The sequence below is a fragment of the Rhinoraja longicauda genome, chromosome 1 (assembly GCF_053455715.1).
Source record: "Rhinoraja longicauda isolate Sanriku21f chromosome 1, sRhiLon1.1, whole genome shotgun sequence".
NCBI classification, from domain to species: domain Eukaryota; kingdom Metazoa; phylum Chordata; class Chondrichthyes; order Rajiformes; family Arhynchobatidae; genus Rhinoraja; species Rhinoraja longicauda.
The window spans coordinates 85,985,691-86,009,858 of NC_135953.1; the positions used below are offsets into that span (position 1 = coordinate 85,985,691).

Below are 24,168 nucleotides of genomic sequence, written 5' to 3' on the forward strand. Positions count from 1 at the left end.
TCCATTCCCTGACTGGCTGCACAGCTCTCCGTAGCCTACAGATTTCTCTGTTGCAACAAGTAAAACAGTCAATGACTACCGGACTGGGAGAGTTGCCTTTGAGGGCCGAAAACCTGGGAATAGACAGAGAATGAACAAAGGTTGAGTGTCCTCGAGATTGATGTCATTAAAGTTACAATTGCAAATTGCACTAATGGCTTCCAGTCAGAAACATAATATAGATTGTTCATTGAGGTGGGAGCATTATGAGGTGCACAAAGTATGAAAGAACATTACATTAATATTGCAAACACCACATCAAATCGTGGAGGTATACAGTCTACTGCCCATCGCCTTCACACAGACCAGAAACCTGAAGCCCATTGTTCTGCACCAACCATTCAGCCACATATTCATCTGACCTATCTTTTTATTCCAATGCTCACTAGCTCATGGCACGGGAAGCAATCCAGAGATTACAACTTCTTAGTTATTGCTCTCTAAATGGGTCCGTGGCTCCCAAAACTCATTCGGCAGGACCTCATCCTTTCTCCTACCTATGTAACTGGTACCAGCGTGTATCATAACGTCTGGCTGTACACCCTGTCCTCTTCAGAACGTCCTAAGGCTGCTCAGAGATATGCTTGACCCAGCACTAGGGAGGCAGCATTCCATCCTGGGAAGGAAAAACAGAACACATATGCACTATATCACCGATGCTGACAAAGTGTGCAAAAGGACACAAAGTGCTGGAATAACTCAGCAGGTCAGGCAGCATCTCTGGAAGGCATGGATAGGTGACGTTTCTACTTCAGACTGATCACAAAAGGACACAAAGTGCTGGAGTAAGTCAGCAGGACAGGCAGCATCTCTGGAGAAAGTGTGATAAGTGACAAAGTGTGCCCTGCAGACCAGTCAACAAACTTTAAACCTCTGCCCCACAACCCAAATCTTCAATCTCCAGGACCCTCTCCCCCGTGGGCACTTGTACACATAATAAATTTGCACCTCCAGCACCTCATAAGAAATCAAATACTTTTTCCAGCTGGGTACGAGTTCCCCTGTGAAAACGAATACTACTGTTTCTTGAGCTGGGTGCTTCACTGCCACTGCGACAAGGCCAGCCGGTATAAGTAGGGGCTCAATGTGTGAGTGTGGCCATGCAGGGCAGTGCTGGTGCAAATCATCCGCATATCATGGATGAGGTCCTTCAATGGCTAGGCCGTTCTGTGCTTTGTCCTCCTAACGATGTGCAGCAGGGGTAATGAGGTATACAATGAGGTATACAAGAGAAATAACTTAGTCTTTTAAAGAAGTGTTAACTCACAGGAGTTTCACAATTACCATCTATAACAGACTGTTGGTGTAAACCAAGGTAGATTTAAATAACGCTTTAATATGTTTACTGTGGCCCTAAAATCATATCCTGTTCCTTTGAAAGTTGCTGCGTGGACAACAAACAGCAATCACTGGTGTTGACTGATCAGTGTTGCAATTATTTGTTTTAGATGTTGCTGGAGGTTGAACAACCTGTCAAGTAGGTGTTACAAATGCAGGATGTTCCGCATTCCCGAGTATTTGTCCAGATTGCTGCTGTTTACTATTTTAAAAGATACACAAAGGAGCAGGAGATCATTGAGAGACACCACATTTTGGAAATGTGATCTGTAATTAATTTCCGAAACATACACTGAAGTCAATGCAATTTATTCCATATTGAAAAGATTCCCTCAAATTTCAGCTGTATCTTTTCTGCCTTCAATCTCTCACAGATCTAAGCTAACTTGGACAAAGGAGTTGGCTGCCCATCCTCAATAAAGTTGAATCAGTCCACAAAAATTTGCCTCTGCCCACCCTCCCCCGTGCTCCCTGACCGACTCTCCCCTTCAAACCACCAGGTCCACTTCCTCTGACCTTTCTTTGTCGCGCCTGACCATCAAGGCTGAGCAGGTGAGGAAGGAGCCGAGCAGACTCTGCCCAGGCAAAGCCACGGGTCCCGATGGTGTCAGCCCTAGGGTACTCACGGCGTGTGCCAGCCAGTTGTGCGGAGTACTCCAGTATATCTTCAACCTGAGCCTGAGCCTGGAGAGGGTTCCTGTGATGTGGAAGACATCCTGCCTGGTTCCTATACAAAGAGGACGCGTCCCAGATCCTCCAATGACTACAGACCAGTGGCACTGACTTCACACATCATGAAGTCCCTGGAGAGGCAGGTGCCCGCTCACCTGCGACCCCTGGTTAAACCCTACCTGGACCCCCTGCAGTTCGCTTACCAAACAAAGGTGGGGGTTGAGGACACCATCATCCACCACAGAAGCTGGGAAGCATTGTGAGAGTCTGTTGTTTTAACTTCTCCAGTGCTTTTAACACCATCCTGCCTGCATTGCTAGGGAGCAAACTGACGAAGTTGCGGTGTCCTGGATCACCAACTGCCTGGCTGGACGACCACAATATGTCGGGCTACAGAACTGCATCTCGGACATGGTAGTGAGCCACACGGGGGCCCCACAGGGGATGGTCCTCTCTCCCTTCCTGTTCACCATCGACACCTCAGACTTCAGTTACAACTCGGACTCCTGCCACCTGCAGAAGTTTTCAGATGACTCTGCAATTGTGGGCTGCATCATTGAGGGGAGGGAAGCTGAATACAGAGGTGTAGTCAACGACTTTGTTGAGTAGTGTGGGCTGAATCACCTGCTGCTCACCAACGACAAGACTGAGGAGTTAGCGATGGACTTTAGGAGGAGAGGAAAACCCCTGACCCCTGTCTCCATCAATGGTGTGGATGTGCAGTTTACCAGAGAACACAAATACCTTGGAGTGTACCTGGACAATAAACTGGACTGGTCCAGGAACACTGAGGGACTGTATAAGAAGGGGCAGAACCAGCGGTACTATTTGAGAAGGCTCCACTCCTTTACTGACTGCAGCAAGATGCTGTAGATGTTCTACCAATCGGTGGTAGCCAGTGCCATCTTCTTCGCTGCCATGTGCTGGGGCAGCAGGGTGAAGGCTGCAGACGCCAATAGGATTAACAAACTCATCAGGAAGGCTAGCTCCATCCTGGGGGCAGAGTTGGATTCATGGAAGATGGTCTTGGAGGGGAGGATGCTCCTCAAACTGCAGAGCATCCGGGACAATACAGCTCACCCCCTCCATGACACACTGGTCAATCTGAGGAGTACCTTCAGCAACAGACTGGTTCCACCAAGATGTACTACTGAACGCCACAGGAGATCCTTCTTCCCTGTGGCTATCAAACTGCACAACTCCTCCCTCTTCTGTCGTGGGGTAGACTGACTCCCCCTCCCAATCTTTGCACATCCCCAATCCTTTCCACTTGTCACTTTAATTTCATGTTTCATGTATTTTGTGTTTTATGACTGTTGGCAGATCAATTTCCCTCCTGGGATAAATAAAGTTCGATTGTATCGAATCTTATTGTTAGAAGAGGAAACCTGACAGTGAGGTTCACTGCAGCTTTAATGTGACTGTGACAACAATGTAGGACAAGATCCCATCCCAAATTTACTTTAGACACAAAATGCTGGAGTAACTCAGCGGGACAGGCAGCGTGAGAGTTGGTGCAGCCAACGCCAAGGCCCTGTGGGGGAGGAGCACAGTCTAGGGTCCTTCCGCTGCTGGACATGGGGGGCAGGGTGTGGTGGAGAGAGACGCCCCTCCAAATAAGGGATACTGGGTCTGGGATTTAATGTCTGTAAATGTAAGTAAATGTATGTAAATTTGGAAGTAAATGCCTGTATGGAATGTAACCTCCGGAAATGTCGGATGGGCTTGTTAAAAAAGATGTTTTGTAAATGATATTTATTACTGGAATAAAGTATTTTTTGATATAAAAAAGGCAGCGTGAGAGGACTCTGTGATCTATGGATTGTTCCCAGGGACGCATTCAGAGAGTGACATCGAGTGCTACTGGAAGGTCATCAATTCGGTGAAAGACGCTCTTTGGTCTGCCCGAGCTTTGTTGACCTCCCAGCGGAGCGAGCTGTCCATCGGGGAATGTTGCCGACTGGCCCGCTGTTTTGCAAATATTTATTACTGGAATAAAGTATTTTTTGATATTTAAAAAAAACGTCTCTGGATAGAAGGAATGGGTGACGTTTCAGGTCAAGACCCTTCTTCCGACTGAGTCAGGGGAGAGGGAGATACAGAGATAAGGAACTGTAAAGTGTGAAAACGTGACAAAGGAGATGGAGTTCAAGGAAAATGTAGAATAGATCATTGTTAGCTAGGAGAAGGCAACAACAAAGCAAACAGAGATAACATGAAAACGAGGACCGTCAGACTGATCGGAGAACTGGGAAGGGGGAGGGATGGAGTGAGAGGGAAAGCAAGGGTTACTTGAAGTTGGAGAAGTCAATATTCATACTGCTGGGTTGTAAGCTGCCCAACAAAATATGAGGTGCTGCTCCTCTCCAATTTGCACTGGGCCTCACTGTGGCAGTGGAGGAGGCCCAGGACAGAAAGGTCAGTGTGGGAATGGGAGGGGGAGTTAAAGTGTTTAGTAACCGGGAGATCAGGTAGGTTCAGGCGGACTGAGAGGAGGTGTTCAGCGAAATGATCGGCAAGCCTGCGCTTGGTCTCACCGATATTTTGGAGTCTACATCTGGAACAGGGGATACTGTAGATGAGGTCAGAGGAGGTACAAGTGAACCTCTGCCTCACCTGAAAAGACTGTCGGGGCCCTTGGACGGAGTCGAGGGGGGAGGTTTTGGAACATGTGTTACATCTCTTGCGGTTGCAGGGGAAAGTACCTGGGGAGGGGGTGGTGTGTGTGGGAAGGGACGAGTTTACCAGGAAATTGGTTTCCTCACACATCCCTGACAGATGTTGATAGATTATTTGACTATTGTAACCTACCCTTGCTGTGGGTCGGTGTGAGGGGAATTGGGAGGAGTTGAGTGATACACAAGGGAGAATAGGGTTTGGGGAAATAAGAGGGAAATGCTCTTCAGGGAGCTGGCACAGATCCAATGGGCTGAATGGACTCCTTGTGTGTTGCAACACATAATAAGTAATTTAAAAAGAGGCAAGAGTACCAACTGTTCCTTCATAAATTACTCCTGTTATATATTACATATCTTCTGTAACCTTGAATTGGATTGCACTGCCAGAGACTTTGAAAACTCACACCAATTTATGAAATATGCAAGATCCCTGACTCAAATATTTTCATGTCAGCTAAACCACTAATGACAATTTCAACAATTGGTCAGCTGTATCTTGGTAAAATAACCATTGAAAACCACCATACAATAGTCTTTGCAGCTGCTTTGAAATAATGAACATTTTCAAAAGGTAATAAGGAAGTGCTGTATCAGTGAAAAAGCATGACAATAACGCCATAAAGCAACTTGGGCATGTAAAGATTAACTGACTAAGAGTTTCCAGGTTAAATGGCCAATGTAATCAAAAATGCTTTCTTGTAATAAAAATAAGTCATTTCTAAAATCTACTGCATTTAATCTACATCTATATGCTAATGACCTATTGACAATTGTTTTCAATTAATGCAAAGGCCTTAAAAAGGAGACACAAGGAGCATTTAATGTAACAAAATATTTTAAGGTGTTGTATCAGATCATTACAGGGCAAAGTGACAGCCGCCGTGTGAGGAGGTGTTCAGGAGCTTGGTCTGGGCTGCACGGTGGTGCAGGGGTAGTGTTGCTGCTTCACAGCTCCAGAGAACCGGGTTCGATCCTGACTTTGGGTACTGCCTGTACAGAGTTTGTATGTTCTCTCCATGACCTGCGTGGGCTTCCCCTGGGTGCCCCGGTTTCCTCCCACACTCCAAAGACGTACAGGATTGTAGGTTAATTGGCTTCTGGAAAGATTGTAAATTGTCCCTAGTGTGTGTAGGATGGTCCTAGTGTGCAGGGATCGCTGGTTTGCACAGACTCGGTGGACCAAAGGGCCTGTTTCAGCGCTGTATCTCTAAACTAAACTAAAAAAGTGGGTTCACAGATGTGTCAATGAGTTGGAAAGAAAGGGAAGGCCAAGGAGAAGTTTTACACAATATCATAGTTCAGGGCCTTGGCAGCTGAAGACAGGATTTCTCATGGCAAAGCAATTAAAACCATGGGAGTAAGAAGCATGGGAGCACGCAGATAGCAGGGAGTTGTCGTGCTGCAGAGACCGAGAGGAGCAGGCCATGAGCCCATGGGGGCACGCAGATAGCAGGGAGTTGTCGAGCTACAGAGACCGAGGAGCAGTCCATGAGCCCATGAGCCTGATTGAAATACATGTTACACACAAAAAGATGGAGTAACTCGGCGGGACAGGCAGCATTTCTGGAGAGAAGGAATGGGCGACGTTTCGGGTCGAGATTCTTCAACCAGCATCTGCAGTTCCTTCCTACACATAAGATACATGTTCTCTTTTATAAGGATTTGCAGCAGGTTACCAGGCCTTGGCAATACCCATGCCTTCTATCCAGTTATCCTTCAAATATTCAACAACCTTTGATGGAATTTTATCCTGAGGAGCTCACCTCCGATTTTTTCTTTCAACATCGTACTCATTGTCCATATTAATCACAGTTTCTGCCTTGCAGGATCCTCTATTGTTTAACACGCCTTGCCTGAGAGATTGCTGGAGACTCTCCACATAGTAAGCAATCCAACAATCAGCTGAGATGCACTTTGACCATCAATAAAGCATTCACATCCTGCTTTGCATCTCTGTGGACTAAAATGATTATACTGCATACGTAACAGATGGTAGGCCTTAAATGATTTTTTTTTAAAAGCAGACTTGGTCATGCTGTCTGTGAGGAGGATAATTAACGCTTTTCATGCTGCTTACCAATTTAATGAATTCAGCAAGGAGCAAGTGAAAAGCACTTTATAAAAGACAAAATATTTACAGGTGGGGGAAAGTGGTATACCAGCTGTTATTCCTCAATTCAATTAATTCACCTTAGTCAAAAGCTGCTCTCAATATTGGTGTTCCTGTTCAGGATGGTTACTACTTTCCAAATCATTTCAAAGGAGTTGTAACTTGAGAAATTAATTCACAGCATGAAGACCCTCTCCTAAGCCCACACTTAGATTTTTGTTTGATTTATTCGGAGAAATTATGGCATTCAAGCGCTCCAATTATCTTTTGAACTCAAAGTTCAACAGTTGATTACATTGCTGTCTGTAAGCACTAAATTACATCTGTTATACCAAATTTTGAAGGTCAGAATAATCAAATCATAAGTGATTATATTTCTATGGTAACTGGATCTTGCTAACTTTGCTAATGATTACTTTACAACATTCCCTGTAATAATTGAATGGCTATTTTATTATAAGAATTTAAGCTGACCGAAAATGACACAGTCTGCAGTCCATTATTCATGTGTTGGCTTAGTTATTTGTCATGAGAGATCTGCACCTTTTCATTCCAAGACGTGAAAGAAAGCAGAGCTCCAAATTGGTCTGTCTGGTGAGACAGGATTATTCCCCAACTGAGCTTTAAATTGCAGGACTAAAATCCGAGAAATAGTCTTTTTTAGAAAAAAAAATAGTTAATTGAATTTTTCTCTTGAAACTGGACACAGAAGCAAAAGAAAGAAACGATATAATAATATCTGAAATAATAATAGTTTGGAAACATTAATACTGCATGATTAAACTTGCTAAAATATTTTGAACCAGTGCAATGTTTATTTAACATGTCCATGATAGAAATGGAGGTGGAAGCAAAATAAATCCTTGGGATATCTCAACAGTGAAAAGGTTCATTACTTTCACACTTGGCAGAGAGGAGAAGTAAGTATTGAATATTTTGTGAACATAGATAATGAGATAACCCTGGAGTTTTTTTAATCACAATGAAAGAGACAGCATAATACTACACGTGTTGCACCACAGCTCCAGTGTACTGGATTCAAGCCTGACCTCGGATCCTGTTTGTTTGTTTGCATGTTCACTATGTGGTTTCCTCCCACATCTGAAAAATGTTGAACATAAATGTACCCTTTATATTTTGAATGTGCCCTTTATATTCTGAACATCAATGTACCCTAAAGTTAAACAGAAATGTACCCTTTATATGTTAACACGGAAACATTCTATAGAGAATTATATTGAAAAAGTGTAAAAATTATTTTCAATATTTAATTAGAACATGGAAGGTAGAAAAGTAAGGTAAAGCACAAAAGTACTGGAGTAACTCAGTGGGTCAGACGACGTCTGTGGAGGGGATGGACAGGTGATATTCGCCAATCCTTTCTTCAGTCTGAAGTATACCGACCCAAAATGTTGACTGTCCGTTCCCTCTCCAGATACTGCCACACCTGCCGGGTTATTCCAGCAGCTTGTGTTACATAGAAACATAGAAACAAAGAAAATAGGTGCAGGAGTAGGCCATTCGGCCCTTCGAGCCTGCACCGCCATTCAATATGATCATGGCTGATCATCCAGCTCAGTAACCTGTACCTGCCTTCTCTCCATACCCCCTGATCCCTTTAGCCATAAGGGCCACATCTAACTCCCTCTTAAATATAGCCAATGAACTGGCCTCAACTGCCCTCTGTGGCAGAGAATTCCACAGACTCACCACTCTCTGTGTAAAGAAATATTTTCTCATCTCGGTCCTAAAAGACTTCCCCCTTATCCTTAAGCTGTTACCCCTGGTTCTGGACTTCCCCAACATCGGGAACAATCTTCCCGCATCTAGCCTCTCCAACCCCTTAAGAATTTTATATGTTTCAATAAGATCCCCCCTCAGTCTTCTAAATTCCAGCGAGTATAAGCCTAATCTATCCAGTCTTTCTTCATATGAAAGTCCTGCCATCCCAGGGATCAATCTGGTGAACCTTCTCTGTACTCCCTCAAAGGCTAGAATGTCTTTCCTCAGATTAAGAGACCAAAACTGTACACAATACTCCAGGTGCGGTCTCACCAAGGCCCTGTACAACTGCAGCAGAACCTCCCTGCTCCTATACTCAAATCCTCTTGCTATGAATGCTAACATACCATTCGCTTTCTTCACTGCCTGCTGCACCTGCATGCTTGCTTTCAATGACTGGTGCACCATGACACCCAGGTCACATTGCATCTCCCCTTTTCCTAATTGGCCACCATTCAGGTAATACTCTGCTTTCCTGTTCTTGCCGCCAAAGTGGATAACCTCACATTTATCCACATTATATTGCATCTGCCATGCATTTGCCCACTCTCCTAATCTATCCAAGTCACTCTGCACCCTCCTAGCATCCTCCTCGCAGCTAACACTGCCACCCAGCTTCGTGTTATCCGCAAACTTAAAGATGTTGCATTCAATTCCCTCGTCCAAATCATTAATATATGTTGTAAATAACTGGGGTCCCAGCACTGAGCCTTGCGGTACCCCACTAGTCACTGCCTATCATTCCGAAAAGGACCCATTTATTCCTACTCTTTGCTTCCTGTCCGCCAACCAATACTCTATCCACCTCAACACTGAACCCTCAATACCGTGTGCTTTAAGTTTGTACCCCAATCTCCTATGTGGGACCTTGTCGAAGGCCTTCTGAAAGTCCAGATATAACACATCGACTGGTTCTCCCTTATCCACTCTACTGGTTACATCCTCGAAAAATTCTATAAGAATGATCTTGGGGTACCGCAAGACTCAGTGCTGGGACCCCAGTTATTTACAATATATATTAATGATTTGGACGAGGGAATTGAATGCAACATCTCTAAGTTTGCAGATGACATGAAGCTGGGTGGCAGTGTTAGCTGCGAGGAGGATGCTAGGAGGCTGCAGAGTGACTTGGATAGATTAGGAGAGTGGGCAAATGCATGGCAGATGCAATATAATGTGGATAAATGTGAGGTTATCCACTTTGGTGGCAAGAACAGGAAAGCAGAGTATTACCTGAATGGTGGCCAATTAGGAAAAGGGGTTTTACTCAAGATTCAGCATCTAAAGTTCCTTGTGACTCCATACAAAAGTACAACACAGGAAAAGGCCCTTTGGCCCACATGTCCGTGCTGAACATGATAAGAAGGTAAACTAATCTCATCTGCCCGCATGTGATCTTTATCCCACCATTCCCTGCATATCCATGTGCCTATCTAAAAACCTCTTAAACGTCACTACCTAATTTGCCTCCCCCATTAGTCCTGGCAGCGCATTCCAGGCACCTACCACCCTCTGTGTAAAAAGCTTGACTTGTACATTCCCCCCAAACTTTCCCACTCTCACCTTAATGCCGAGCCCTCTAGACTTTGACATTTCCACCTTGGAAAAAAGATTCTGATTGTTTGGAGCAAGAAGCATTATTTTTCATTAACTATGCAGTAACTCTTCAGGAAGAGGCTTTACAATCAAATAAACATTTGCAGTGGATTCATGATCAGGAACTAGATAAAGCAGTTCAAAACTAGTTATTGCTTTAAGTTTAAAGTACTTATAGTTAATGGCAGTTGAATGAAACATCACTATGCTGCATTGGAAACATTAAATTGGACCTCAGCAAGTAGTCTTCATTTTCATCAACTTGCACAGACCTTTCGGTGCATTTTACAATAAAATAAGCATTTGCAATGGATTCAACATCATCAACTACATAATAAAAAGTGGTTTTCAACAAGTTCTTTCAAAGTATTTTTAGTTTATGGCAGTTGAATGAAACATTACTACTCTGCCTAGGAAACACCGAACTAGACTGCACCAAGCAGCCTTCTTTTCATTAACTTTGCACTAACCTTTGAGAGCAAAGTTTGACAATCAAATGAACATTTCAAATGGATTCAAGATCATGAACTACATAAAATAAAGTGGATTGGAACAAGTTACTTTTTGTTAATGGTAGTTGAATGAAGCATAACGTTTCTGCATTGCAAACACCAAATTGGACTGTTTACAGCAAGCAGCAATCTTTTTCATTGACTTTGCACTAACTTTTCAAGACAAGGTTTTACAACCAACTAAACATTTCCAATGGATTCAGGATTATGAACTTCATAAAATAAAGTGGTTTATAACAAGTTGTTTCAAAGTACTGTTAAGTTAATGACAGTTGAATGAAACATAACAACTCTGCATTGGAAACGGCAAAATACAGTAGACTGCAGAAAGTGGCATTCATTTTTCATTAACATTGTCCTAACTTTTCACAAGGTTTTACAATCAAATAAATGTTTGCAAATAAAACTTTATTGATCGTACAACCTTTGCTATTCTGATGTTAAAGAAAAAGTTGTCTTAATTATGCTGCCATAAGAATGATGGTCAGTGTGGACTTGGTAAACCTGAAATCCTGTTTTCATACAATATATTTCTATAAATTTAAAAAAGCAGAAAAGGGAGTAGGACTGGGACGCAAGGTTCTGCATGCCTTCTCTGCTGCCCATGTCTATTCTTCACAACTCCTCAATCACATGTTGTCCTTTGAAAAGCACTGCAAGATTACATTGTTGAGTAATATGCTGACTGCTTGATTACCTGAGCTAATTTTCTTCCCTTGTTAAGTTACCAATCAACATCAGTTTGCCATGTCAATGAAAAATTCCTGTTTGGGGTCAGGGAGAAGTTTAGTGATATCATGATTTAACTTAAGACCAGCATTTCCAATCAATGTATAAGGCAAATGTTTGAAAACAGTATTAAAAAGCTCACAATGTAATTGTACTCATTGTATTTGTTCTCATTGAGATGGCCTATTGAGTTCATAGTACTCAATAGGCCATCTCAATAGAGCTGGCCTATTCAAGGCTCTCCCAAAGATCGGCTACCCACCAAAACTGCAGAGCATGATAGAATCCTTCCACATCAACACGAAGGGGACAGTGCAGTTCAATGGCAGCTTCTCGGAGCCCTTCGACATCCGCAGTGGCGTCAAACAAGGCTGCGTCCTCGCTCCCACACTCTGGGATTTTCTTCGCTCTGCTCCTGAAACATGCCTTCGGCACCGCAACAGAGGGGATCTACCTGCGTACTAGATCAGACGGCAAGCTCTTCAACCTCACCCGCCTCAGAGCCAAGACAAAAGTATGTGAAGCTCTCATCAGAGACATGTTGTTCGCCAATGACACAGCAGTTGTGTCCCACACCCAGCAGGAACTACAGTCACTGATGGATCGCTTCTATCGGACTTGCAAGGATTTCGGGTTGACCATCAGCCTGAAGAAGACGAACGTCCTGGGGCAGGATACAGATACAGAGCCTGTCATCACCATCGACGACTACGAATTCGATGCCATCCATCAGTTCATGTGCCTCGGCTCCACCATCACCGACAGCCTTTCCTTTGTCACAGAGATTGACAAGAGGATCGGGAAGGCAACTACAACTCTCGCTCACCTCACAACTCGAATGTGGACCAATCCAAAGCTGGACAGTGAAGGTAAAATGGCAGTCTACAACACCTGTGTCAACAAGAACACAATGCTTTCCAGCAAGGTTTATTTGCTGTTACTTGTGTAAATTTGCAGACGTCATTACAGCCAGGTGCCTTGGGAGAGGACCAAGGGGAGACTAAAGGCCCCAGGAGGGGCCCGAGGGCCAAAGTCTTGGGAGACGGAATCTAGTGGCCCCTTGAGAAGCCAAGAGAGAGACCGAAGACCAGGAAGAGGCCAGGTTGCTCAGATGAGACGGGGTAGTGATATGGGTGGCAGAGGACCAGGAGTATATAACAGTATAACAGTATAACAGAGCTTTATTTGTCGTTCGGCACCGAAGCACTGAACGAAACTACATAGCAGTCATAGAAAAAAAGAACACAAGACACATAGCCCCAACACAAACGTCCATCACAGTGACTCCAAACACCCCCTCACTGTGATGGAGGCAACAAAACTTCCACTCTCTTCCCCACGCCCACGGACAGACAGCTCGTCCCCGACCGACCCGCACAGTCCCCGCAAGGGGATGGAAGTCCCCCTGGCCGAATCGCACCGGGCGCTGAAACGTCTCACGGCCGAGCCGGGCAATGGAAGGCCCCGCGACCGAGCCTTGCGCAGCTAAGTCCCACAGCCGAGCCGCACCGGGCGATGTAAAGTCCCGTGGTCGAGCCGCACCAGCGATGTAAAGTCCCGCAGCCGAGCCGCACCGGGCGATGTAAAGTCCCGCAGCCGAGCCGCACCGGGTGATGTAAAGTCCCGTGGTCGAGCTGCACCAGCGATATAAAGTCCCGCAGCCGAGCCACACCGGGCGATGTAAAGTCCCGTGGTCGAGCCGCACCAGCGATGTAAAGTCCCGCAGCCGAGCCGCACCGGGCGATGTTAAGTCCCGCAGCCGAGCCGCACCGGGCGATGTTAAGTCCCGCAGCCGAGCCGCACCAGCAATGAAAAGTCCCGTGGTCGAGCTGCACCGGGCACTGTTAAGTCCAGCGGCCGAGCCGCACCGGGCGATGTTAGGCCCCGCAGCCGAGCCGCATCCCGCGCCGTGAGGAAGAGAAAAGTTTCCCCCACCCCCCACCCACACCACCACCCCCCACACATACACAACCAAACAAAACACAAAAACCATCCCAACACCGACACACAACCAAAAAAAAAGGAAAAAAGACGAACAGATTGCTAGCGAGCCGCTGCCGTTAGGCGCCACCAATTCCGAGGGTAAGTAGAAGGCTAAAGACCTCAGAAAAGGCTGACAGGAGGGCAGGGACCATGGGAGAGACTGAGGGGGAGCCCCGGAACAACGGGAATGTTCGTGATCATCTGAAACCTAGAGTTATTGCGTCAGATTTTCTGCTCTATTATGGTGGAGATCTGATAATGCAGGATCCACAAATTCTGCAATAATAACGTTGAAGTAGGGTCCTATTCATCATCCATAGTTTGCAAATATTACTGCAAGTAAAGCCCAGATGTTGCTAATTTAAGGGCATGGCTAACATTTCAATCAAATTTCTAAATTAATCTTCATGATTCACCACTCAAAAATCATCCCTTAGGCTAAAGAATGTAAACAAAGATGTGGCTGTGGGAAGTGGGGGAGGTTAGGGAACGAGAACAGGGCTTTGGAAGAGACTTTTGTTCAGTTAATGACTGCAATGGGTGGGGAGATAACAATTGGCGCCTCCCTCATAGGCCTGTCTCAATCAGATGGGCAATGGGGTTTGTGGGGTTAGGGCAAGACGTGGGCAGCCAGTGTCCTATTGGGACCCACACCCACCACCAGGGGTTACAAGGTAAACGTGGAACTTACAATATTGCATCTATGCCCTCTCTGTCATGATCATGATGATAGATCACCATTTTAAAACCAACATTCATAAAGCTAAGCAATAGAGTTTAACTTTAGGTGTTAAAGTATTTTAAAATTAAATAAAAGGTATAGTGGGAGAGAAATTGTTTTACAGTGTGCCAAAGATTAATCTCATATCTGGAGAACAATGCCTTCTTATGACTGTGTGTTGATCATGGTTTGCAGCATCCAACTCAACACCCTGAATGCAAACATGTTTGCCTCAGCACTTTGCATCATATTTTAAATGCTGGTAAATGGCATAATGGTCTCCAAAGCCAAAGTTATACACAGATTAGCACTCATGAAATGACTCACATTTATATGGTACCTTTCATGATCTCAGGGCATCTCAAAGTATTTTACGAAGGACAAAATATTTTAGAAATGTGGTCACCTTTATGAAGTTGGAAAGAGTGTGCCCAATACCACATAGACAACTCCCACCTAAAGCAACGTGTCAATGGTCAGATGCTTTGGGGATGTTGATGTAAGGTGGTATATTGATGTAAAGTTGACCAGGACATCTGGATGGCTGCCTTTACTTCTCCTCACATGAGGGCCATCAAGTTTTTAATGCATCTGTTCGAGACAGCATGGGCTTGGCCTGAGACAGCATGGGTTACACCTGAGACAGCATGGGTTCAGCCTGAAGGGTATCTCATCAAGCAGTGCAGCATTCGCTCAGTAGGCTACAAGTGAAAACAAAATTAATGAGCTGAAGGTCAAATCTTGGTACAAGGAATCGGAGCAGGGACCAAGAATTAATTTACAAAATTAAGCTTAAAGATGCTCTTAAAGAAGGACAGAAGCTTTTGTAGAGTGAATTGCAGCTGGGGGATTGAATGCTCTGGTACCAGCAATGCGATGGGGACCTAAGGAAGTATCGAGCCACAAAAGGCCAAGGATGCAGTGCCGAAGATGTGGGAGTGATGCTCGGATGGAAGTGGCAGGTAGATTGGACCTGGCAGAGCCACAGAGCAATGTGGAGAAAGGAGGGGAGATTTACATACTAGCAACAGGTTTCATGCCTAATGTTCAGTGAATGACTGCTGCTGCTATGTGACAAACTGTTGACAAAAAAATGGCCTAATTTAATTGATGTTAATGTCATTGAAAATGCCTCAAACAAGAGGCATAGCATTCCTTTTGGTAGACACACAATGCTGTAGTAACTCAGCGGGTCAGGTAGCATCTCTGGAGAGAAGGAACAGGTGACATTTCGGGTCGAGACCCTTCTTCAGACACATTTTGTCCGCTCCACTGCGAGGCATCTGCAGTCATCCATTACATTCCTTATGTTGGTTTCTGCCTGAGCATCAAATGGAAAATCTCCCTCAGTGTGCCGAGATTCTTCCGACCATTTATATAAATGTTTGGGTAATAAACAATTTGAGACCAATGGTGATCAAATCTTAAATAAAATCAAATAGATTTTGAAGTGAGGGAGATGCAAAGGGAAAAATGTTTGGAGAGCAGAAAGTATATAAAGCAGCTACTCCGTAGAAAATGTGTAAGTCAAGATTAATTTGCTTCATTGTCAACAGTGATTAAAATTACTGGGTGCTGCATTGGCCTTGCAGTGCGTTGAGATATTGTGAGTCTGTGAAAGCTACTATATGCATTCTTACTGTATATAGGTTCTTTCTTTGTTATGCTCAAACAGATTACATTAGCAACTGGGATTTTCTGCTTGTGCATTCATCTGGAAATGATTTTTTTTTGTCCTTTGAAATAAAATTACAAATTGATGAATGTGTAAGTTGAAAAGAATGACCAGAATGATTTTACGCTGCACTGACGATACCGAACAGCAATTTTCCAGTGCATCACTCATACATTTAGTTGCATAATGAAATGCATTGTAGCAAAGGAATATATGAATGTATGCATTTTAAAGAATCCTCTGATATCAGCTCCAAGCTCGAGATCTAGATGCTATGAAACTAAAAAGCCCAATTTTCCTTCCCAATGCTGATAACTAATTTGTACGATTATGATTTCAAAAACAGGTTGTGGAAGTTTTGAGTGCATTCCCACACACAAAAAAAGAAAAATTGTAGTATTACATCACATTCTCCTCGAAAAAGACATCAAAATGCAATAAACAGTAAACCAGGTTTGAATAAAGACTTGGACATCCAAAAGGCAGAGGGAAATAAATTTCTTTTATTTGCCCGGAATTCAGGAGTTTTATGACTATTTTGAGTTCATATTTTGTAGCTTTTGGTGAAAACAGAAATTGAAAAGCTCTTACGTTAAGACATGAAAGTTGATGATATTTAAGAGCTCAATGGATCAGAAACCTCACACCACCTCAGATGCAGTCACATTTAATATCCCACTAAAAATATTATGAAATGAAAGAGACTAAACCAGAGAAACGTGATATTTGCAGTGGTAGGTTGGAACATTTTTTTAAAGGAAAATTTGCTGCGATAGTACAACTTATTCTTAAGATGGGCTTGAACCACTTTCCCCTCTCCTCCAGCAGCCAGTTTACATGCATTGTAGGTGCAGTTTTCTGCATTGTCAGTTTAGATGCATTGTAGGTGCAGTTTTCTGCATTGTCAAGAACTGTGATTCCTTCCTTGCAATCATCAGACAATAAGTTAAAACAATTATGCATGAAGAGAAATTATTTGAAGTACAGATTCCATGGAGAGGTAGAATAGCATTGGGACATTTGTTTTTCATTGTTTAATAATATTCTATTTGTATTCATGTTCGGAGCTTCATTTAAATCCAGTGCTATTTTTGTCATATTATTGATGTGAGGATTATGGAAATGTTCTCTTTAGTTCTCAAGTCCTTTGCATAAAGATTAACATCTCCCAGTCATTTGATGATTCATTCTTTTATTGACAAACCAACTAGTCAATTCCCACAGATTAACTTTTAATTAGTCAGAGCACACCTGGAGTTACAGTACATTCTGCTTATGAAATAGTTATGTAATAATTTTGCATTATGTGCTGTATTTTTCAGTGGTAAGGTACAAAATTTAAGTGGAATCACAACGAAAATGTGCAAAGAATACCTCTGAAATGAACACTTTGTTACTTTGTTGGCGCCCTATACGTGGCAACTCTTCGCATACTTTGTGTATGGTGTGCAAAACATAGCCTGAGCATTCACTCTAACTATTCCCCTCATGATTTGATACACTTCTATAAAATCACCCCTCAGCCTCCTGCACTCCAAGAAATAAAATCCTATCCTGCCCAACCTCTGCCTATAGCTCAGGCCCTTGAGTCGTGGCAACATCCCTGTAAATCTCCTCAGCATTCACACCGCTCTTCACACCATCGTCTTTAGTTTAGAGATACAGCTCAGATGCAGGCCCTTTCGGCCCACCAGGTCCGCGCCGACCAGCGTTTCCCCGCACATTAACACTATCCTATAGCCACTAGGGACAATTTTTACATTGTCCAAGCCAATTAACCTACAAACCTGTACGTCTTTGGAGTGTGGGAGGAATCCGAAGATCTCGGAGAAAACCCACGCAGGTCACAGACAGCACCTGCAGTCGGGATCGAACCCGGGTCTCCGGCGCTGCATTCGCTGTAAGGCAGCATCTCTACCGCTGCGCCATCATGCCGCCCGCTGCATCTGTACCAGTTAATTAGCTCTCCCTGGATCCCATACAATCTAACCTTCCAGAGCAGCCTACCATTAAAGGCCTTGCTGGAGTCCATATAGACAACACCCAAGGCCTTGGCATTATGAACCTTTGTGTTTTTTTTCTTCAAAAAACTCAATCAAATTCAAAAGGCACTATTCACACATACAAAACCATATCCAGTAAACGCGAGAGCCTTTTAAACTATCTGCCCCCTGTCACTGCTCCCCCACTCCCTCTCCAGTGTATTCTTTCACCTCCCTTGATCTTCATTCCTTCACCACTGTCCATCGGGAATCAGTTGCTTGGGCTGGAATTTCCCCCTGAACGCTTCCACGTCTAAGGTACATAAAGCCTTTCTTTTTGATATTTTTATGCCTCTGTCCTGATACTTAGTTGGCTGAATATATTTTATTTGACAATCTTCCGATGAAGCAAGAGGAATGCTGGATGGATGCAAGTTGTCATGTTCAATTCATTTACTTAGGTTTTGGGATTCTGCCCTCAAACCTGTCTGAAGTAGGGTCTCGACCCAAAATGCCACCTATTCCTTCTCTCCAGAGATGCTGCCTGTCCAGCTGAGTTACTCCAGCATTTTGTGTCTACCTTTCATCTTACACTCCACAGATTACGACAGAAAATTGGCAACTGACCATGGCATTCAAGTCCCCTGTAAGTCGGGAGACTGCAATCTGACACCATCACCTGTAAAGACAATTCAGTCCAGTTCCTGTTCAGATGTTATACTTCGCAACTCTTTCCCCATTTCATTCCTGACCCTGCTCCTTTTTGTTCACAGTTGCACCCACATCTGTTTTCTTTTGGATGCTCTCAGTCTCCCTGTTTCCTCTCCAAGTCCCCATTCTTCCCCATCGTCCACTTAACACTCATTAAATTCCATCTCTGAACCTACCCCCAAAAACTTTTTGTGACAATTGGAATAAGACAAAGCAAGGAAGTAAATATCAGCAGTGAAGTAAATGAACCACTGTTACAGTGAATTATGTTGGGATTATCAGAAAGATGACAAAATATTTGAAAAAAGGTACCATATGGCAGACTACTTATTAAGGACCAGACATGGGGAGTCAGGAGAGTAGCATAGAGTCATAGAGTGATGCAGTGTGGAAACAGGACCTTCGGCCCAACTTGCCCACAGCGTCCAACATGTCCCAGCTACACTAGTCCCACCTGCCTGCTTTTGGTCCATACCCTTCCAAACCTGTCCTATCCATGTACCTCTCTAACTGCCTCTTAAACTTTGGGATAGTCTCTGCCTCAACTATCTCCTCTGGCAGCTTGTTCCATACACCCACCACCCTTTGTGTGAAAAGGTTACCCCTCAGATTCTTATTAAATCTTTTCCCCTTCACCTTCAGCCTATGTCTTCTGGTCCTTAATTCACCTACTCTTGGCAAGAGACTCCATGCATCTACTCGATCTATTCCTCTCATGAGATCACCCCTCATCCTCCTGCGCTCCAGGGAGTAGAGTCCCAGCCTACTCAACCTCTCCCTATAGCTCAGACCCTCTAGTCCTGGCAACATCCTCGTAAATCTTTGCTGTACCTTTCCAGCTTGACACCATCATTTCTATAATATGGTGCCCAGAACTGAACACAATACTCTAAATGCGGTCTCACCAATGTCTTATACAACTGCAACATGACCTCACAACTTCTATACTCAATACTCTGACTGATGAGGGCCAATATACCAAAAGCCTTATTGGTCACCTTATCTACCTGCGACTCGACCTTCAAGGAACCATGCACCTGCACTCCTAGATCCCTCTGCTCTAGGACACTCCCCAGAGCCCTACCATTCACTGTGTAGGTCCTGCCCTTGTTAGACTTCCAAAAATGCAACACCTCACATTTATCTGTATTAAATTCCATCAATCATTCCTCAGCCCACCTGGCCAATCGCTCAAGATCCTACTGCAATTTACCACAACCATCTTCACTATCTGCAAAACTACCCGCTTTGTATCACCAGCAAACTTGCTAATTTTGCCATGTATGCTCTCATCTAACTCATTGATGTAGATGACAACAGTAATGGGCCCAGCCCCGAACCTTGAGGCACACCACTAGTCACAGGCATCCAGTCCGAGAAGCAACCTTCCATGTCACCCTCTAATTCCTTCCATGAAGCCAATTTTCTATCCATTCAGCTATCTCTCCATGCGTCCTAAGTAGCAGGAGGATGTTGACAAAAAAGAGCAAAAATGAGTAGAAATTAAAGGTTATTACTGTTGGCAAAAGGTATAGTTGTATTGTGTGTAATATTGGTTCATGGATCATAATTGTTTTAATGCTATCATCCTTTTATGAATGGTTTCACATGACAAATTATTTCTCGTACATCAACAGTCTTTGGAGAAAGAAAAGAAATGTAAGACACCCGTTTGTTCTTTCATATGTTTAATGAACAAACATATTTGTTCTTAGTTCAAATTGCTGACTATATCCAGTTTCTCAGAGTGTGAATAACAACGTTACCGAGACATGCTGCCAGAACTGTTGGTTAATGGAAAAAATTAGACACCCAGCCCGAATTGAAATGGCAAATGTGCTCATGAACCTCCCAGTTAAGTAAATATGCGAATGTACTCTGAGAGGGACTGACCATGCAAGATAACGGGTAGAATACGTGATGGATCAAATTAACCCACTCAAGCCTCCAGATTTTCAGACATGCAACCTATCTAAAGAATGGAAGAGAGAAGGGAGAATGTTTATGGTGATTTAATCTGGCTTGGAATATAGCAGAGAAGTTGAAAGTAAAGATGTCATTGTATCTCACTATTCACAACAGGAAATTATTGTACCCTCAAATGGGACCCTGGAGTAGACACTACATTAAAACTCTGATAATTTCACACCTGAAGGATTAGCAGATTTTCTGAAATATTGTATGTGATTAGAATTATCCCGAGACACTTTTATCTCCCTGTACTTTCCACATGTTACGAGGCAGAATAATGAATTTTCCGGAGGACTCAGTGTGTTTAAAGCAAGTGGGAAACTGAGCATTGGCGAATCAAACAAGCTCCTGTTTGCCAGGAGTATGTATGTGAAGCTTATATAATTCACCAGGGCTCAGTTTCCGATCCTTAACCTGACTTTGACTGCATACTGATCCACATTCCATGTACGATATGGCCAAACACACAGAAACATAGGGTGGCACGGTGGCTCAGCAGTAGAGTTGTGGCCTTCCAGTGCCAGAGACCCGGCTTCGATTCTGACGGCAGGTGTGGTTTCTACAGAGTTTGTTCATTCTCCCCATGATCTGATGAGTTTTCTCCAGGTGCTCTGTTTCCTCCCACACGCCAAAGATGTCAGGTATGTAGGTTAATTGGCTTTGGTTAAGTTGTACCTAGTGTGTATGATAGTGCTAGTGTACGGGATCGCTGGTCGACGCAGACTCGGTGGGCCTAAAGGCCTGTTTCCACGCTGCATCTCTAAAACTAGAACTAAAGACATGGACATGGATAGTAATTCTACGGATAATGAGGACCAAGTGTACTAATGATGCTGAACATTCAGGATTTCCGAATAATCAGATTTTGGATTAGCAGAGTTGAAATGCATTTGTATAACTTTGCAATTCCCCTACTCCTTCAGTCCCGAAATGTCTCCTATCCATGTTCTCCACAGATGCTGCCTGACCTGCTGCGTTACTTTGTATCTTTTTTTCTAAATCTGCATTTGCTGCTCCTTGTATTTTTTGTAATTTTAGAAAAGTGCATATTGAATGCACACTATCAAAGCTGGACTTGAGATGTGGGATGTCCAGAAGAAGGAAGTCCATGAGTGAAGACAAGGCAAAGGCACTGAAGTTGCAGGGAAGTCTCATGAGGAAGCATCCGTACAACATACAGATTCGACAAAGTCCAAGGAAACACAGACCGTCTCAAGAACACTTGATTTTGAATCTGAGCGTCTCAAAATAGTTACTGTTGTTATGGAACTTTCAGCAATCCTTTTCAGTGATTACAGTCCATCCTCAGTTTACAAACATCTGACTTGTGTCCAGCTAAAACATATGAATGCGTGTTTGGGAGGTTGGTGGGATGGATTTGCTGGCCGCTGTGGGGTTACATCCAAATGTTCTTGACTCTAGCTAGAATTTTGCTACTTGACTTATTTATATTTTCATTATTAAATATCCATTGGCAGTAATTCTTCTTCTAATACCACCCCCCTATTAGTGTTTGGAAATAAAGTTCCAGAATGAGGCTACTGGAAGGAAAGAGCGTAAGGGTACCTGTCGGTTCTATAAGTTGATTCACAAATGAAGATTCTTTGCTTACAGTTTAAATTACCAACAATTTCCAGGATCATGAGGAAATCAGGAAGGCTGTCAAAATATTGAGAACGGTTAAAAAAAAAAGGGCGGAGAAATGGCTGATAGAGTTAATTCGAGCAAATGTGAGATGACGCACTCTGGGAGGTAATAGAGTTAAGCACGAGTTAAGCATGAGATGGAGATTGTGGTGAAGAATAAGGAACCTTATGGTCTTGGAAATTAGGGCCCATTGATGAGAGTGATGGGCTGCAATGTCATGATAGAGAGATTAGAACATTGATGTGAAATCCTAGGGCTTTTGCTGCCTGTTGCCTCTGTTAATGCTAAAGTGGGTGGATTGCAATGAACTTGAGATTGTTAAAATATGAACCTCTGACTTTACATAATCTGGTAATTTCCAGAAGTTTAAATCCAGTCTCACAGGAACACAAGAAATTAGGCTTAGGTTTATTAATGTCACATCTACCGAGGTACAGTGAAAAGCTTTGTTTTGTACCCATCCAGATATACTAAGCGATAGATGCATAGACATAGATAGTTGGAGAGGGTGCTGCACCAATGCAGGGGAGGTTTGGGCCCAACGGGTCCACTTGGTCTAGTATACACTAAAAAGGGGGTGGTATTAGAATTATTCCAGAAGGCCCTCTGGAACAAGAATGAAACTCTAAAAGAGTGCCAATAAGATGATGTGACGTTAGTAACTCAGAACCCAAATAGTGGGAAGAGTGCACAATTATTAATTGGTTGGTCAAGATGCATTTATTAGCTCCGATGTAAAAAAAAGGTCTTCTGAACAAAGAGATCATTGATCCATTAACAGTTTAAGAAAAAATACCAAGGAAATTTTGAATTTGTAAACTGGATTTTTTTGCACCAGTTGAATTGCAAGTACATGTATTATTTACAATTCAAATTCCCTAAAATTTTGCAGATAAATTATTTTACTTTGAAGTTATGCTTCAAGTCTGCTTAGTTTACTGTTAAAATGTTTTATTATAATCTGTGGATGATCAACCCATATTACAAAATTGACCTAGTATTTTCTGAAGTTACCTGACTTATCTTCTAATACTAACAACGGAAATGTGGCTGCATCACCATATCTTGAGAATAAATAATGTCAATCAACGGGATGAAAATAATGAAAACAGTAAAATAATGCTTTGCCCGCCACCCACTTGAAGATATTGAATTCATATTACACTCTAAACTGAATGTGTTGCTCTTTTAAGGATGTTATGAATTTCAATTATACACAAGATGATATAAAGTAAATTTATCAATTAAAAAAACAACATTTTGGAATGTAGAAGATGAAGTGCACGTTAAAATAAATTCTTTCAAATGAATAAAGCAAATATTTTTTACCAGAATAAAGATAAATACTGAATTCATTCAGTACATCTGATAGCGCCTGTAAAGAAAATTGTTGATATTTCGGAGTGCCAAAAACCCCTCCTTAAAAAAACATTTCCCCTTTGCAGAATATTTCCTATGTTTGTCTGCCTGCCATTAGTTGCATCTTACAAACACACACAGGACTGATTTAGCTATGTTTAGGCAGCACCTTCAGATGACCAGCTTGCATCTCATACCTGTGAATGAGCAGCTTCAAAGTCTTGTAGGAACCTTTCACCAATGTAATGGCCTCTTGTCTGTAGCCGCTCAGCTCCACGTCATTGATATTGACCACCTCGTCCCCCAGCTGCAGTTTGCTTGTGAGCAAGTCTGCTTTCCCTCCTTCCTCAATCTGCAAGAGAGAGGGGAAATAAAGACTATTAAAGGAATGAATTTCAAGCTTAGGAGCCTTCAATCATGGCTGAAATTAACCTCCTGCAAGTTGCTTTGCTAATTAAACTGTGCCACTACACTTTTTAACCTTGACCCATAGTAATGAGGAAAGTCGCAATCCTATGGTATTCATGGCACCACCTGCACAGAATTAGTAATTCACTGAATGCTGCGCAGAAAAGGTTGTATTCTTTTTTAATCTCAATGGTTTATGTGAGCACAGATACTTTAGCTCTGGACTTTGAACACATTTGTGTTGCCCAGCTTTTC

General features: G+C 43.1%; 2 protein-coding genes across 3 annotated transcripts in view; one reads left to right on the forward strand and one right to left on the reverse strand.

Annotated features, from left to right (window-relative positions):
• Window positions 1-24,168, forward strand: part of LOC144594813 (coiled-coil domain-containing protein 158-like) — a 510,587-nt gene that overhangs the window by 203,234 nt on the left and 283,185 nt on the right. The gene's annotated exons all lie outside the window — the stretch shown is intronic.
• Window positions 1-24,168, reverse strand: part of shroom3 (shroom family member 3) — a 367,834-nt gene that overhangs the window by 185,083 nt on the left and 158,583 nt on the right. For both annotated transcript variants that reach the window (XM_078401654.1, XM_078401647.1), the window contains exon 2: window positions 23,703-23,857. In XM_078401654.1, the coding sequence (XP_078257780.1) occupies window positions 23,703-23,857 (155 nt within the window). The remainder of the gene's footprint in view (window positions 1-23,702; window positions 23,858-24,168) is intronic.